The sequence below is a fragment of the Ischnura elegans genome, chromosome 10 (genome assembly GCF_921293095.1).
Source record: "Ischnura elegans chromosome 10, ioIscEleg1.1, whole genome shotgun sequence".
Taxonomy (NCBI): Eukaryota; Metazoa; Arthropoda; class Insecta; order Odonata; family Coenagrionidae; genus Ischnura; species Ischnura elegans.
In genome coordinates, this window is record NC_060255.1 from 57,952,250 (window position 1) to 57,970,833 (window position 18,584).

General features: G+C 38.8%; 1 protein-coding gene across 8 annotated transcripts in view; it reads right to left on the reverse strand.

The window, feature by feature from the left end:
• Positions 1 to 18,584, reverse strand: part of LOC124166354 (KH homology domain-containing protein 4-like) — a 72,223-nt gene that overhangs the window by 37,098 nt on the left and 16,541 nt on the right. For 5 of the 8 annotated variants that reach the window (XM_046543824.1, XM_046543826.1, XM_046543828.1 and 2 more), the window contains 9 exons: positions 13,212 to 13,265; positions 12,604 to 12,800; positions 8,376 to 8,521; positions 7,538 to 7,609; positions 6,451 to 6,549; positions 5,656 to 5,876; positions 3,116 to 3,292; positions 2,202 to 2,435; positions 357 to 671 (listed from right to left, as the gene is read on the reverse strand). In XM_046543824.1, the coding sequence (XP_046399780.1) occupies positions 357 to 671; positions 2,202 to 2,435; positions 3,116 to 3,292; positions 5,656 to 5,876; positions 6,451 to 6,549; positions 7,538 to 7,609; positions 8,376 to 8,521; positions 12,604 to 12,800; positions 13,212 to 13,265 (1,515 nt within the window). Of the gene's footprint in view, positions 1 to 356; positions 672 to 2,201; positions 2,436 to 3,115; positions 3,293 to 5,655; positions 5,877 to 6,450; positions 6,550 to 7,537; positions 7,610 to 8,375; positions 8,522 to 12,603; positions 12,801 to 13,211; positions 13,266 to 16,892; positions 17,033 to 18,584 lie in introns of those variants that run through there. The other 3 variants (XM_046543830.1, XM_046543825.1, XM_046543829.1) reach the window with 3 other exon arrangements.

Genomic DNA, 18,584 nt, shown 5'->3' on the forward strand with positions numbered 1-18,584 from the left:
TCTACCAATGTTGGATTCGAACCCGGATCCTTAGGTAGGGAAGCCTGGCCACCAAACCCAGGAGGATAATTAAGGAATCAATAGATATCATCGGGACTAACAATTTTAACAGAGAAGAAAGTCACTGCCAGGCAGAACCATCCAGAAGAATATACCACAATTTGGACCAATCATGGCTCTTCGAAGAGAGAACAGATTCATAAAAAAGATGGCAAATTTGGTGATCTAGGCACTTTGATCCGAAAACTTTCAATGGGATAATGAGCAAATCTGCTATTATTATATCAATATGACGTGGTGGGAACCCATCATTTCCTCCATTCCGTGGCTCTGCAGTCACTTGATTAGTGGCTTACCTGATACGAGGGTGGGTACGACGCACCCATGGGCACCGAGTTGTTTATCTGCTGCTGCTGTGGCTGCTGCTGGAGTGCCGTGTGCTGGTTGGACGGGATGCTCATGAAGCTGTGCTGCGTCACTGCATTGTTCATCTGGCCCGAGAGGCCCCCTGGCATTGGCACTGGCTGTGGGTGGTGCATGGGAGGTGGGTGCATTGTCATCGCCATTGGTGGCAATGCCATCGTGGCATTCATCCCTGGCTGCTGCTGAGACATTTGTTGCTGCTGCTGCTGCTGCCCTTGTTGCTGCTGTTGCTGCGGGATGTACATTTGCTGCAATGCAAGGCGTTCCCCAGCAAGTGAGAGATAAGGCAGGTAGGTGAGATATGATTACAACCCAAGAGGATGTATGTTAGTCTGTCCGAAATGCATAGAAGTCCGTGACTTTTTCAAGACCCGATATAGCGAAATAATGCGAAATTGGTAACTAAAAACAAAATTTTGCGTTTTTTGCGATTTTAGGTGGATTAGCGAAAAAATCAAATCTAATGAGCCATAATCTATTAAAGCCTAAACCTTCATTTTATAACGCTGCCGAAGTTCATTTGCTCTATGTCATTACGATTCCAATGTCAATTGGTAGAGGTCCGTGAAAGTGGTTTATTTTTTGCTAAAATTCGTTCCATTTCTTTCATGTAGTTTTATCAGAAATTTTGTACAATCGAAATCGTGTTGTTATGTAAAATGCTTAATAAAAGTATAAGTATTCATGAAACATGTACCATAAAATAATAAAACGCCTATAAACGTGGGAAAATTGTAGCATTATAATAACATCGCCAAGATTTTCTAAAACACCGAAATTACCATTGTTTTAAAACGAATTTAAGCAAAAAATAAAACCACTTTCACGGACCTCTAGCCATGCACTTCCAAATGGCAGCACAGAGCACGGCCAAAGTTAATAAGTAGGTGCATCTCATAGTGTGAACCCCATAGTGCTACTTTCAGTTTTGTCAGATGCATCTTTTGCGTCTTTATCTCATTACCATTTGTTACGTCACGTCACACAACTCCTACGGTTGGACAACCTGCCAGGTAGGTCAGGTCATATATGATCATGAAATCAAAGTTCCAAGTTTCCCACTTCTGTGCGTGTCATCCTTCCCATGCAATGCCCGGTGACCTGCTAGTTCATTAATAAATCACCAAGTGCAAACCAATACAAAATAATTTTGCAGGAATTACAGAATTGATACACACACATGAGCAACAAAATCATAAAGAGTACAAAAACATTTCCCATGGAGCGATGACATTTCAGTTTTTTATTAGTTATTGATTGTTAAGAAGATATTGTAATAATTGAGTGTTAAGAAGATATTGTAAAGAAATAAAAAATGCAAGATAACATCACATCTACACAGCCTTAAATAAGCCACCAAAAAAATAAAAAAATTACTCAAAACAAAAGTATGCACATACCTTTTCATGATTTGTACTATGAATGAATAATTGCTCAGCTAATTTCCTTTCAAAATGCTAGAGTCACTGCATTTGCCATTCTTTATCTTTCATCTACATTGTCCATTACAGTAACACAGGTATTAGATATAACTGTGGAAAAACGTGCTCATGGGAGCTGTGAGCCATGCATCCCTTACGACACCCAACACACTCAAAAACAAAATCTACCAAAACAGCACACTCCCCTGCCACAGTTGGACAGAATGGTGGCTGCCTTAAGTTCATCTCCATCCCCTCCATCTGCTCCATGCGTGTAACATGGACACACATAGACAACTTTTGCCGGGTCATACAATATGCTCCAGTCAAGACGAGACGAGAGAGGCGATTGGTTACCTGGAAGGTGGGCATGTGCTGGAGGTGACCGGCTGGTGGTGGCGGCTGCTGGTTCGAGGGTGGTGGGGGTGGGGGGGTCTGAGGTCCTCCTCCACCGGGAGGGGGGGCCTGCTGCTGCGATGGGGGGTGCTGCATCCCTGGTCCCTGCGGGTGGTGGTGGTGCTGGGGGGAACTGACGGGTGCCTGGGTGAACACCATTTGCCCCGGCGACACAAGCAACGTCCCTTGCACTGTCTGCAGCCAAACACACAACACAGCATCCAGGTTAGTAACATGCCCTGCAATCCAAACTTATGCGACAACCAGGGGGAAATTTATCAAAGGAAACACTCTACTCTTCCTTTTCAACGGACGAGAAAAAAATTAGGCTCCAAATGCACAATTCAAATCAAAAAACATCCATGCACATTATACAAAAAACTTATGCCATCACAGGTTACATCAATTGAGGTTAGATTGTAAAATTAGAGTGGACAGAATGTGGTAAACACAATACTGATATATTTCAGCTAATAATAGATCCCACAGTAGCTAATTGAGACCATCACAGCACCATTTTCGAGTGAAAAACATTATATGACTTCAATTACAGTACTAATGAAAATTTTCAACAATATCCAACCACCAATCAATCAATCATCCATAGATATGAAAGAGGAGTTTAGCATTATTAGCATTATTTTACACTGTCTCAGGCTCTTCACGTCTTCTTTAATGTACACAAAGTTATCAAGAATCCAGAAAATCATTCTTTACTCTATACCAATATTTCAAAAAAGCTCAATTTTCAAATGTTAATCCTCACATTCTTTCCACCACAAAAAGATTTAATGGCATTCCATTCCAATCTGCCTAGGACTGTGCGTAAACACATGAATGAAACAGACCTGCGAATTATACGCAGGGGGACTCACCTGCTGTGCCATTTGCGTGATAGAGGCTAGCTGCTGTGGGGGAGGGGGTGGTGCATGGTGTCCTTGCGCTTGGGGTGCCATCGCAGCCTGCAGTGGTGATAGGATGGCCTGATGCAGCTGCGACGGAAACGCAACGCCCTGCTGCGCCACACCACCACCTGCCTGCTGTGCATGCATCTGCACAACAAACAAAAGTGGCCTTGTTGAAAACACACCAACACACACACAAATATGCAAACAAGAAAAATTTTCAGCCCCTGGACATGCAATCACGCGAATGAAATGATTCCCTCCTTTCTGCATCAGGAATGATTAATGATGGGCTGACAATAGAATCATTTGAATTTTAGAAATGAGTTTGTTTACATGCCATTCATTTTAATTGAAAATTTCAATCTACATTTCAATCATGTATAAGTTTCATCCATACGATTACCGTGGATTGCAGGCTGAACATGACAGGATTAGACTCTGTTTAGACAATTAATTATAAAAACATTAAAAATAAGCTTAGAAAATGATATAAATAATAGCGACTAATGTCCAATAAGCTGTACACCTTGATGGTGTGTTCCGGTTGCCTAATAAGTCACTGAAGTCCCTCACGCTTGAATGAAGGCTCACCTGTTACTTTTCTCTCAGAAATAAGAGTATGCCGTTTTTTACTATTATTTTAATGAAAATTTCGATCCTTTATCAACTTTGACGCGTCACTGCGGAGCCATTGTTCAGCATAAAGAAACAAAACTGACGTCAGGGGAAGCCCTCATCCTTGCAGTCTTTGAATTCATGATGATCTTTCTGATGAGTGGAACGGTTCGGGAGCAGTAGCTCAATGCATAACAGAAGGTATCCTAAAAGTCGATATTTTTCCCTAACATTTTAAATTTTTTTGAAGAGTTTCATTGGGGAAACCTGGGATTTCCGGATTTTTTACCCCGATCATTTTTGGTACCCCACGTCGAACGATGTCTTTTCACCACTCTTATCCAGGAATTTGATGTAGTTCGTCAACTTACCTAATACGGTTTGAACGTAGGTTTTTGCAGCGAGAGGCATCGTTGCTAACGGCTTCCGGGTGCTTCTGAAGAAAGAAGAGGATCGCGTGAAAGAAACCTTCAGACAGAATGGATATTCGGAAGCCTTCATCCATCGCCAGGCAAGAATTCCGAATAAACGCCTACCACAAGACTGCGCGGAGAGAAGGGAGAAAAACAAGCCAGTGGCCTATGCCACCATCCCATACATCGCAGGAACGTCTGAGAGAATTTCCCGTGTGCTGAGAAAAGCAGGCATCGTGACGTGCCACAGAGCATTAAAGAAGATGAGCGACTTGTTTCCATCTGCCAAGGACCGACTACATCCCCTCAACGTGGAAGGCGTTTATAGAATCCCGTGCTCATGCAGGAAATCTTACGTTGGGCAGACAGGGTGACTTCTCGTCTCAAAGAACACAAACGAGCGATATTACATCGTGACACGGAGAAGTCGGCGATAGCGGAGCATGCTTACTCGGAAGATGGGCATCGAATTTTAATCGACGAGACGCAGGTGTTAGCCCAAGAAAAATTCTATCATCGACGACTGATTCGGGAGGCTATTGAGATTGAAAAATGCCCCCAAAATTTCAACAGAGAGGACGGCGTTAAACTCAGTCAGATGTGGAAAACGATTTTCCGGAAGAGAAAATGGCGAATATGTTACCAACAAGGTTATTCGCTAGATAAGAAGAGTCCGCTCGCCGCTCAAGGACAGGGGTGAGAGTTCTGCTGACGTCAGCTCTGCCCTCCTCCCCCACTACTCCGGTGGATGGGGGAGGTGGGACAAGTATATTAATTGACCACCAATTCCGTATTTTCATTCATCGCCTGATGATGCGTCCTGTAACGGTCACGAAAGCTTGCACAACAAAGCGCAACACGCAGCTGCACCCGGAAGCCATTAGCAACGTTACCTAAAACGGCACTGCATGCACTAAATGACTAGAGTCCTCTGCATTTTTCCGATTTAACTACCAACGACGTGCATGCGACAATGTATGGTGCGAAATTCAAAGTATTTGAGGCATTCGAGATCGCACTCTGAGCATAATTATTTGAGATCTCGAAAATCCAATACTTTCTAGTATTCGCGAATACTATTCGGGCATCTCTAATTTACACTATTCTGTAAGTAATATTAATCCAATTAAGGAAAATGGATTAAACTTAAAAATTTCTCTGAGCTCTGGGGGCAGGGGGGATTATCCCCTAAAACCCCCCCTCACTACGCCACTAGATACAACAGTGAGTATTTTTGTTGTGAGCAGGAAGCAAGTTTCAGCAGGTGTAAAAAAATGCAATTAATCGGCAAAATTTATGTCTCCCCTAAAGCACATTCAGAAATATTGCCGGATTTTGGGTGTTCCCAAATTAGGGAATTCCAGATTCAGGGAGCTTAACTGTACATCATTCCAACTTACCTGACCTTCCCATCAAACAACCCCAAACCCATTGTACCCACGAGTGAATCACAAATAGCGATGAGCAAACAAGGATTACCTGCAACTGCTGTTGGTGGTGTGGGTGCATGGCCATTGTATGGCCTTGCTGTTGTTGTGAAGGAGGAGGGGGTGGAGGCGTGGGCTGCTGGTGGTGGGAGAGGAGGGGAGGGGGGCCCGTCTGGATGTGTGGAGGCAGTGCCATCTGCTGGTGCACCGCGTGCATCGACTGCTGCTGCTGAGACACCTGGTGCTGCTGCAGACCTGCCAACTGCTGCGATGCTGAATGCGAGAGAAAAAATTATACTTTATCATATTACGTACTGAAAATTAAAGGCATACGCTCTAAATACCATCAAAATAGGAATTAACACTTTTGCTGCTGCTTCGGTCATAATGACGGAAACATCTACTTTTACCTTCTGCGGTCATTATGGCCACAGAATGAGTCACTTTTTTGGCCCCGCTATTGGTCACAGCTACAAGTGCACCTTGACTAGTAGTCTTTTGTAAGAAGCATCTTCACCAAACCCATGTAAGTAATGACACCAAGTAAATGCTTTATTTCATCAACAATTGCGGGCTTCCATTCATGTAAATGTAGTGATGCTGAGACATTTGGCTCCTAAATTACTTGCTCTGTTGCATAAAGGTTTACTTCGTCAGCAATCATTTTGAAAATTGCATTGAATCTTGCTCAAGCTTGGATTTTGCTCGAGATCTAAGATTTTCAGAAAATCTCATTCGACCAAAAAATATCCCTCCTTGAATCCAGGCGATTTGATTCGAGTTGCTATTTTGCAGAGCAAATGAAAGAAATACAAATTTTGGGAGGATAAGAATGAGAGAGGGTTACCATGTTGCAGTTGTCCTGCCAGGAGTGTGGGCATGTTGGAGACGACTGGAAGTGCCACTGACGTTGCCACCATGCCTTGGATATTGGACTGCAGCAGCTCTGCACAAAAAGAAAAACAATGTTCTCAACAATAGCAACATGATATGGCAACATTGTACAGTAAGTCCTCGACATATAAACGAGATGCGTTCCAAGTTCATACATTGATTTAGTCCATAAGTTGGAAAAACTAGGCAAGGCATAGAAAAGTGTGGTTTTTCTGCAAAATGTCACACCCCATCATGATTTTGCTTAAACTCGCAATGGTGACAAACTGATCAAGCTCTGCATGGGATGTGCCTAGATTCAAAACATTTTACTGTCCGCGGGAGGGAAGAATAGGAACGGGAAACAATGAACAGTTTCTGACTTCACAATGGTTTAATTTTACCTGATACTTAGTTCAGCCTGTGCCCAAAGTGTGAATTCCCCTATGCCACACCGCATCGCATCGCCCAACTCCAAAGGTGCCAAATTTTAAATTTCAGGCACGCTTGAATTTTTCAAATGTTTGTATCACTGGAAGTTCGTAATCAGAGGACTTACTACATAAAATTCCAATCAAATGGTCGATCAAAACATGGCATCCCAGATTGACTTCAAATTATCCAGGATGTAATAGGGTGCCTCATTTAGCCACCTTCTTTCCTTAAAACAGGCCACCCACCAACGTCAAAATATACAATTCAAGCATAAATACAAGTTTTCAGGGCTAAAATTTAAAAACTTATACATTGTACTGCTACAGATACATGGTAATATTTAACTAGTTTTAGATGACCATGTTAGATGACCACAAAACTTATGGGTATGCTAAAGCATTGCAGATACTAAAAATAGTTACCAAAGCTACATGAAACACAAACAAATAAAAGGGGTGAGCATAAAACAACCCAGCCGATAGATCAGCCCTTGGCACTCCTTGCACATACCCCCTGGGCCGATGGATCGGCCCACTGGCACTATAAGGATTAAATAGCTATTGAGAGTTACAGGAAATGGTACTTAGCTTTTGCAATGTTCGAGGAGTGATTGAGAAAGACATTACCTTGCTGCTGAAGAGGCTGGTGGTGGACAGTGACTACGCCAGGCTGGCCCATGCCCATTGCTTGGAACTGTGCTGCAAAGCAAACAAAAATGCTCGAGAGCCATCCAAAATATCTTCCAAAATCAGTTCTCTTCTATGAGTTGTCCTTGCCCCCACACTCAAGACTTCAAACAAACTATATTTCCAGCCTTAAGCTTCATTTCATTGCAAGAGGTGTATCCCATCACCAACACTTAAATGACGAAGTTCTCTGTCGTAATTTTTGTATTTTTCCTATAATTTTACCATCCATAATATTTTGAATGAAGTTGTCGTTCCTGAGTATGAGTCTGACAAGATTCACTTTTCCTAATTTCATTATTTCCAATAGTTCTATTTCTGCATAGCCTCGCAATAGGATTTAAAAAAATGCCACAAAACTTTTTTTCTTTAGCTTCGATGCTCAAAATAGGGGTGCGTGTCTTACATGTGTGTGGCTCTTACACGCAATTATACGGTACTTCCCAATGACCTCTATTAAATAAATTAACAATAATGTCTGAAAACAGTGGTATGGTGACATTCTGACATCTTCTTTTTATGAGTATTCTTATGTTATTATAAACTTAAGATCAGTTTACAGTTGAAACAAAATTATATTCCAATCACTTTTAAATATTTCCAATGCTAACTCCAGCATTGCCAAGGGTGTGCATGCAAAAGTTTTTACTTTCAAATGCAACTTCAAAAGAATACCATATGGTAAGCCTAAATGTTTTGAACATCAGTTAATTAAATACAATTAGAAGAAAATATACTAGGAATGTTCAAAGCAGCTGTCTGCGTATCGAGCACTTACTTGGGTGGAGCACTGAGTTCTGCATGGCAAGCGTGTTCATTTGCTGCTGCTGTTGCTGTTGCCATTGCGCAAACTCCTGCTGCAGTGTCTCCACCAGGTTCTGAGCCAACTGCTTGGCACTCTGCAGCCCCTCAAACTTGGGGTGCCTGAAAAAAAAGAAGAATGCCATCAGTTGAGAGCCATAAAATAAGGATTAGGGTTCTTGGCACAGAGCAAGCACAGCTAGAGACATGCCAGGTGCTTAGAAGTATGCAAACTCACTTCATATTTAAATTGTATATTCAAGGGGGTCTGGTTGGAAAAGCACAGTTTCGTATGTTTGAGTCACAAGAGAATACAGTAATTTGAGTCAAGCCCCATTCAAAACAAGTTAACTTGGCATAATTTACTTTACATTACCTACACTCACAAGTGACATTCTACCAATCAAAGCTCACACCACTTCAATAGCTCATATGGATGTAGATAGGTACTATTATTTTCCTTATTTCTTGCTTCTTTCAAGAGGTATATCATCTTTCTCCACAACTGATCACCCCAAGCTGAGTTTAGCCTTTTACACAAGTTGCTGTGAAACAGTTCCTAATATCTACTGTTCAACTCCGCAGTTACATAAAGTCGTTGTGAATGCGACTTCAGGAGTGATACATGAGGCAACGATGGTCAACAACAAGCCACAAGCAAAACCTCAACCGGTCACAACCTTTATTTTCTGCAGATCCTTACCACGCCTCCCTCAAGCTGTACAGTTAGTTTACTCCTTCACATACTCCTCACCCATGGTTCCCACTCAAACTGAAATACAAAATTCACGGTTTTTTCCAGGTCTAGATGCTGTCAGATTCACGGTTTTTAGATAAACCATTTTAGACAGAAACATTGATCACGTAACAATCACCAGCCATACGTCAACTAAAAATTTAATAAACATGACAGACGCCGTGAATGCAAATGCAGCAATGAAAGTGCTATCTCTCCTGACGTCACATATCATTTGCAAAATTCAGCTCCGGCTAAAGGTTGTGAGTGGGGAAATGGAGGGACCAGGGTGCCAGGGAAATTTAGAAGTGTCTGAATTTTTGCAAGTGCTAATGAACACTTTGGTTACCAGTCTTCCGGCTTTGGTACAGGCTTAAGGTCAACGTGTCATCATGGCACACGGACCAATAATTTTGCTTAGAATATACGTGTGCAGATAAATGAGTGTGTGCAATAGGGTGCCTCGTTTTGCCACTTTTTTTTAGGAGCGAATCGTAATACCTGGCAAAAGTTGCGTACCCAAGTGGGTATTACAGATATGATTTTTTTTCAAAATCGGTTAATATCTTCTGTTCGCCACTTTGTCTTGAAATTTCGAAATTTTTAACGAAAAACGTAAAAAATGTAAATAATTTTAATTTGGTTTTAGCAAGCACTCATTTTTTCCAGTGGGGTATAACATTGGTCTTTCCTTGATATTTTAGACCAAATATGTCAGCTCTATTCCTTTAAACTATCGAGAAAATGACCCTTTATCGTACCCCCGAAAGCAGTTTCGAGGGGTAGGCAACCCGCAACACGTCGCCTCATTTTACGCAATGCATGCGATAAATGAAGCGAAATAGGGATTTTTTTATCAGTTCAAAACGTGGAAATCATGTCTGAAGTTGTCAAGGGTAGTCACTACGATGAGAATATACTCTTTAATGCCATCGCCGACTATACAGTGAGTCCTCGTTCTACGTCACCCCGTTTAACGTCATTTCGCAATAACGTCACAAAAATTTTGAGAACGTCATTCGTTTATCGCACTTACGCTTCGCGATAACGTCAAGTCTTTTAAATTTCGCGCGGAAAAAAAAGGCGAAGTGGTGGGCGTTGCAGGTTGTTCGTTTTGTGGGCGGTAATATAGGTAGTCAGTCTATACCACGGTCTTGTCTATACAAAGTGTAAAACGGTGTTGTTTATTGATAATTGCGATTACGGTTTTAGCAAAAATTTCTGCAAAATGAATTCTTGCGTAGGTGCGCAAGGTTTTACTTGACATAATGGTTTTCAGGAACCTAAAATGTGATTTCAAGGCATTTTTCCGTGCAGAACTCGGAGTTTTTGTCATCACTTTTTTCGCCGAGTTCACAATTATTTTGGTTCCTATAACTGCGACGATGTTTCAGCGATGATGATGCCCAGGCGACGCTCGCCCGGGTGACCGCCATAGCGAAGTCGAAATGCAAATGCTGGAAGATACAAAAATGGAGAAGGATTTACGTCACTGCTGCTATTGTCGTTGATGAAGACAGGAACTCGTATTTATGCGATAGTTTGGCATTCCCATCGTAAAAAATGCCCCAGATATGATATGCTAACATTTTTTTCGTGTAGGAATTGTGAGGTCTACGAGCCGATATTCACTTTTTACATTATTTCTTATGGGATATTATGCTTCGATTAACGTCATTTCGTTTATCGTCACATTTTTCAGGAACGGTAAGTGACGTTAAACGAGGACTCACTGTACTGACCATGACTGTCTATCTGTGCATGACTGACTTTGAAACATGATCGACATATGTATCAATTTTTCTTTTGCTCTTTCGATCCTAGTTCTAAAATCAATTTTGAGAGATATTTAAGGTTTTATAATGAAATTCACGGCTAATTCCAGGTTTTTTCACGACAGACAAAATTCACGGCTTATTCACGGTTTTAAGGTTTTCACAGTTGAGTGGGAGCCCGGTCACCTCACTTTCAACGCATGAACTGGCTTCTGACTAGTTGGTGAGCCAATGAGATCAATTACCTCAAATCACAATTAGTGAAAATAAATGGGTAGGTGTCACAGAAAGGTAAATGACAACAAAAAAAGTCAATCGTTGCGCCATTTTCACATAAATTTAAGAGGCTAAGATGCAAAATTTTCCATCCACGTTTCATAAGCAGGTGACGTCATTGCAGTTTTGGGTCTTTAATTTGTTCAGAGAGACCTAATCCTTGAAGGAAAGTATTGCTTACTAAAATGCTCATAACAAAGCACCATGTAGGACAAATGAACAAGGCTGAAGAGAAGTGGAGTGGAGTTAGCTCCTCAGCAAGAGTCAGCTATGTCATCAACTTATCTGTGAAAGACCTAAGGCTATCAAATTTTTCACCACAAATAGCTCAAGAAGCAGGCAACAGATCAAGAAATGGAAAAACATAGGTTTCTTTACTTCTAAAATTCTTTTTGGCATCGGTTGCATTTCTATTCTGCATAAGGGGCACTTCTTAATAAAAGTTCTTTCTAAGGCAAAATCCCAAGTTGACGGGATGCAAAGAGGATAGTTGTTCATTGTCAGCTTGTTTGTCATTCTCCACAGAAGGGGCATGATTTGGCAGCATTGCCAATTCTAGACTTCGCAAAATTTTGGCTCCCAAGTGTAACAATTTTTCTGTCTGAGATTGCACAAAGAAAAGACAGTTATTATACAACCTTTATTCCAGACATATTTTACTTAATTTCTTCCAACAGGGTTCCCACTCTAACTATATTACAAATTCACAGTATTTTCCAGGTTTTCACAGTCTAAATGTCATAAAATTCACGGTTTGTAGATAAGGCATTTTAGGCAGAAATATTGATCACGTAACAATCATCGGCCGCACGTTAACTACAAATGTAACAAATGCAACAGATGCCTTGAATGCAAACGCAGCAATGACAGTGCTATCTCTCATGACGCCACATACCATTAGCAAAATTCATGTCCGGCTAAAGGGTGTAAATGGGAAAATGGAGAGAGCAGGGTGGCAGGGAAGTGAAGAAGTGCCTGATTTTTTGCCAGGGTTAACGTCTTCCAATCACAGCCTTAAGGTCAATGTGCTGTCATGGCACATGGACCAATTAATAATTGCGCTTTCGAGCACACGTGTGCACGTAAATGCGTGGACAGTATCTGCATGTGACTCGACCTTGAAACATGATCGAAATATCCTTTTTTTCTTTTAATCCGTCTATCGTAGTTCTACAATCAAGTTTGAGAGATTTCTAAGGTTTTATGACAAAATTCATGGCTATTTCCAGGATTTTTCACGGTAGACGAAATTCGCGGCTTATTCACGGTTTTCATGGTTGAGTGGGAACCCTGTCCAAAGAGATAAGTTTTGATTTCTTGGGTTGAGTTTTACTCAAATACAACTAATGAACATATTAATGGACGATTATTGTCCACACCAACTAAAATTAATCTTAAATTAAATGACCAGTCCTTACTCAATGCATAGGTACATAGGCTCAGGAGATTCAACACCAGACGAGGGCTCTATGTACCCTGAGCCTTTCCCACGAAGAGTGACCACAGCACCTGTTTCATTTCGAATGTAGAGCAAGTTGGTGCCTCCAGAGCCAATAACCTTATTCCTGAGGTCAAATGTCGGTGCAGCATGATCCAATCCCACAAACACCTTCTCCTATGGTGACCAGACCAGACAACACGATTATTCACCATTATGAGGCAGCTTTCATTATAAAAATCGAAATTCACGATGAAACTTAAAAGAAATATGCAATAAATATACAGACAATGAAATATTAAATCTTTGCTAATTATAAAATGCAAAAAAATAACTTCACATGATAATTTATTGCAGGAAAGGAATATAGACAATTTAAGAAGCAGAGAGATAAGAGAGGGGTACATATTGACATGACCCCAAATTTTGAAATTAATTTTGAAATTAATTTTGATTTTTTCGTAGAAAATTTCACCCTTCGCGTAGATTTGAAATTAATCTTTATTCCTACTCTGCAGTCTCAAAGGCAAAAATTAAAATTAAATAATTCTAATTAAATGAAAATAAGAAAACAAAATTAAGCCATACCAATCCATTAAAATAATTGTGGCCTTCAGTTAGGGGTATGTTCATTATGTTGTCCTGAAAATAATAATTCATCAATTTAATCGATTCATGAAATTAGTAACACAAGAGGTGACAAACAAAAGAATTACATTTGATAACAAAATATTCTTGAAGCTGCTGATGTGGTAATTTGACACCATTGTCCAACAAAAGCAGAGTGAAATTTATGCTCCGCAAGAGAAAGAAAAAGGCATATTAAAGTGTGTCTGCACTGATGTTCGTTGCCAGACTATAATGAGACTGAAATTAATATATGGCCAACCAAGAAACTGTTGGTCCTGCATATTTCCACCTAATTTACATCTTCCTGAGTCAGATACTGATGATCTGAACACGGGATAGTTTTGTCCATGAATCTGATGATGGTGAACTCTCCTGAGTTTGCAGCTGAAATGACACCCATAGGCTATGACTTGCGAATTCAAACAATTTCCATTAAAGTATACCTTCAGGAGCAAATTTTGCTCCACATTAGAAACCCCAACAGTAACAGTCTACTTAGTTGATACCCTGAACCGAGATATAGATCATGAATGACTAACACAAGGGAATGAAAGGAAATATATTCAGGGGATTTTTCCTCACACTTTGGGTAGAGGTAAATATTGTCCAGTCCAAAGTAATAAAGGAGTAAAACTAGAAGTCAAGATGGGTTCTCCAAATCCACTCCTCCAAATCCAACCATATTACTGGACCAAAGGATTTTATATTTTTGACAAGATTTGATCAAATCCACAGTTAGCATTTTAGGGCAGCAATACTAACAACTGTGTGCACCAGAGGAAACATTTTTACTCTCAACCATTTATACATGACTAAAACCCACAAGCATTCCTTCAAAGTCTTCATACAATTATATTTTAATAAATTAAAAGTAACTGGCAATAATAGTTTAATCTCACAATTGGTTTCAATACTACAAACGTATGTATTAGTATTTTCTTAATGCATCTTTTCATCAAACATGAAGTTAATATCAAATGTAAGATACAGATTGTGAGATTAATTTATTAATGGGAAAATTACCAATAACTTTAAAATTATTAATATGTTAGAACTTCACAAGATTAAGCCTGAAAGACTCTTTACTAGAATTGAATTGACTCTCCCATACATAGGTTTAAAATAAAAACAATTGTGATGTGTGAGGAAGCTTGAATATTTTTATTCTCAGGTATTTGACTCAAAATGAAAATAAATTATTATCAGAAAAAAATCATCTTTCATTTGCCTAAGACTAAAAAACACAGCAAAAAAAGAAGACAAAACCTCAGTCTTGATGGTCCATAAAGTATACAGCTTGTGAGAGGATATTTGAATATTTTTCATTTGACTTTTTCTAGCTATAGAATGATTGTGATAATTTATTTTTTATTTGCTTGTAAATTTTTTTTTGTTCTGTGTATGCCTGCAGGGTTATTCCACTAATCGTATGGCCGGGCCATAAGTCGAAATCGACCATAACTACGGCCTCGAGACATACGCATGGCTTCGAGCGATTCTACTCTGAGCGAAAGGCCATAAGTCGGGCGGTAGCTATGGCCTGCCTAAGAGGCGGTCATAACACGGGCCATACGAAATAATATTGCTCGCCTAAGGAGTTATAAAAGAAATTTACGAAGTTTCATCGATTTTATAGGGATTGTTTCAAGAAATATATGATTATTGCGGGGGAGCACATACGGATTCAACGGCATTGGCTAGATATATGAAAGGAAGACGTCAATTTCATACGGATGATACAGGATACATGTAGGTAATCCGTTCGCATACGATGATGATATTTTCATTAAATATTTCCGCACGTCAAAAGAATTTGTTACTTACTTTTTAAGTAGATATAGTGGGTGAACTAAAAGTTTGCTCGTATTTAAAAAGTTAGAAATACTTTTTAAATGGATGCTCTGTTGAAGTGAATGGAGGAACAGGCTTTTATTTGCTTTCTGTGCTATGTTTGCAGATTTCTTACTTATTTGTTTCGAAAAGCTGTAGGTAACATGAAATATCCACTATGAAATGAAATATCTATAGATTCTCATTGTATCACGGTTCAAGAGGGAGGATATCAAAGAAACATAGGACATGACATTTTTTTGGCTGTAAGACAATCTTCAGTACATAAGTAGTAAAGGACAAATACTTCCCACAAATCAAGGAAAGAATTACAGTCTCATATTGATGTTATAATTTTATACAGCTACCTTAACATAATTCTGATAATAAAATTAATGAAACTTAAAGTTTCAATTTCATCTTTAGATTTCGTGCAATAGCTGGATTTCTAAGGCTTTTGGGGGCAAATGATTGCAGCCGTGAGACGATAGTTACACCGTTGGAAGGAGGGGAAGGGGGTTAGAACTACAATAGGATGTCATGTTCTAACTCTATCCATTACATGTACAATTCACGAATATTATAACACTGTACGGTACAAATCTTGTACAAATTTCTTCTGCTTCTTCTCGTCTGTGATTTGCGTTCTTCACTTTTTTAAAGCTCTCCAGCATCTGCCGCCAGATCAGTGTTTATAGAAAATTCAAATTTATCCTTTAATAAGAATCCATTTCGGTTAAGGAACACAGAATTAATCTTTTATCTACTTTGGAACAAACTTCCTCCTCAAAAAATGACTAGTGTTTAAAAAAAATGAACTCAACTTATAGTACCAATTATAATTCTCATACTCGCCTACAGAAAGGGCGTTAAGACTTATGACCAGGCCATACGATATGGCCCCTCGAGAATGGAATCGGTATAGGCTGTAATTTCAGGTAGGCCGTACGAAACTTGCAGCCGGCCAACATATGGCCCTGTTTAAAAGAATAGCCCTACTGTACCAACTTTCGGTTAGCTATAGATGAAATTTTAATTCATTTAAACGTAATTTTTTCTGTGTATCATTGAACTTAAATTGAATACTAAATTATAAATCCACTTCCAAGACACTATGTCATTGAGCACAGCTTAAAGTCATACATATAAGTAGATTTGAAGAAATAAGTCATGAAATTAACACTGGCACACTCGGTATGCCAATGTTCACCTGCCCTTTTAAGCTTTCTTTTGACTATTATTGCTGCCTTCTTCACTAAATGTCATGATTAATCATTTCTACTAAGAAATTGTGAGGTACATAATTCTTTGAAAGTTTTTCTATAGCTGTTGATACTTAAGAAATAGCAGTAGAATTAATGTTAACTTTCACTTTGAATGATGAACAATTTGAAGACTTTCATAAACTAAGAAAACTTATTGTTTAATGAGTAATACTACGTAAAGGTATTCCAGAATTGATTCAAATCTTGGCTGGATTTGATTTTGAGGAAAAAGTGGATTTGACCCACCTTTACTATCTAGTATGCACCTCAAGGGAGATTATCCCTTGCCACCAAATTCTCATGGAAGAGTATGAGGAAAATTAAGACACAAGCAAATGCCACGGACTCAATCCCTGCAAATTAAACTTCAGAAAACTTCAATATCAAATTAAATCACTTGAATCAAAATCATTAATTCAGACTAGACTCATATTAAAACAATAAGCTTTACCAAAGAAACAAAATTCATCAATAAACTCAAAATAAACATCATTAATTAGCCTCTCCCAATGACTTACAAACTAAACATGCTACACCGTCATACCTTATTTCTCACATTCATCAAGTTTGTCCTTATCTTTGAAAGCTGAAGTAAGAATGAATTGACATTGAGACCCCAGTGGTAATTCAAGAAGTCGACAGACTTTTAGGATGGAGCATAAAATTTCCTCTACACCACCACCAGCCGAGTTCTGAAAGAATGGATTCTTCTGAATTGCTTCTCTTAAAAATTCCATGCAATTGAAAATATCTCAAAGAGACTTAAGTACTGTGCCATAAGATGACCGCTAAGGGAACGACATGATTGAAGATGAACTCAGATGCATCAGCTACTGTATAAGTTCAAATCTATGTCACCTTCTTAATGAGGGTGGGACTATGAATTGTGCCAAGAAATCAAAACAAACACACTACAGACAGTTAAGACAATGTTAAGAATGATATGGATTATTAGAAATAAATATAAATTTTTAACTGGATAGGTGAAACAAACTCTATGGAATATTTGGTCGTCAATTTGTAACATAATACCCGTGAAGGTATCTATTTATTAATCATCAAAAATAATGACTTCAAAATAATGCCATGAATTAGCAATTAGACATAAATTAGATGTTTTTTGCATAAATACAGGAGAAAAGTAAGGTCCATCTGCTGTAGAACCGTGTGTACAGGGTGAAAATTATAGTGCGACATTAAATAAGATGCCGAAACCTAATTTATATCAAACTAAATGCCAGGGGAATAAAATAAAATTCCCCACGAAAAAACATTTTAAATAGAGAAATTCCTCAAGAGTAATGTTATGAACAACGCACTGAAGGTAATTTTCATGAGTTATTTAAAAAAAGATATGAGAATAATTTCAAGTACATATTAATTTGGTAACTCTGGCTTGTTTTCCAAATCTTCAAAGCAATAAAACTCTTCCACCATATTTAACATCACACTTGGATTGTTTTTTTAAGTGTAGTGAGTCTTTGTCCAAAATTTCTCCGTTTTGCAATAAGGCTGCATCGCTCAAATTGACTGCAAGCAACAAATTAAATTGTCACTATGACCAAGAAACATGCCTATAAAACAATATGGACAACTAAATTTTATTTAAGAAAATAATGGCAAATTAGTTAGTTGCATACCTTCAAGGAGTTTCAATTGCAAAAAAATCTGCAGAGGAAATATATAATTGATGTAATAATTTGATCATTTGTTTTTACTAATAATTTTTATGAAGAAGTTAACTTTTCATCCACTTATGATGCTTGTCCATCCTTTAATCATATGACTGCATGACATTTGATAACATAATCATTTTCTGTATAGATAACCAGGCATCATTTGAGCTTTTATAAGTGCAACATCTCTTTCAAGGACTGTTAACGATGGAGCAAAATTTTCTGTAACAAAAACAATCTTGTTAATTTGTAACTTCCATCAAATGATTCCATTTTTAGATAGTTAACAATGCTGGCATTTCTGAACTCTAATTAAGCAATAAGAATTGACAGCAATGGAAAGAGGGGCAATGATAGGGGCATTATGTACGGGGATTCATAACACAGCCACTTTATTGACGATGAATGCAAATGGTCATTTTTAATTCATCATATTATTAATTTTCATTTCGTCTCAATTAATTAATTATATTTGACACTTAAGGTCTCAGATTCCATTGCTGTGGGGCGGTTCTTGCATGTAATATTGAGAGAGAGGTGATATTTTTAACTTATCAGGC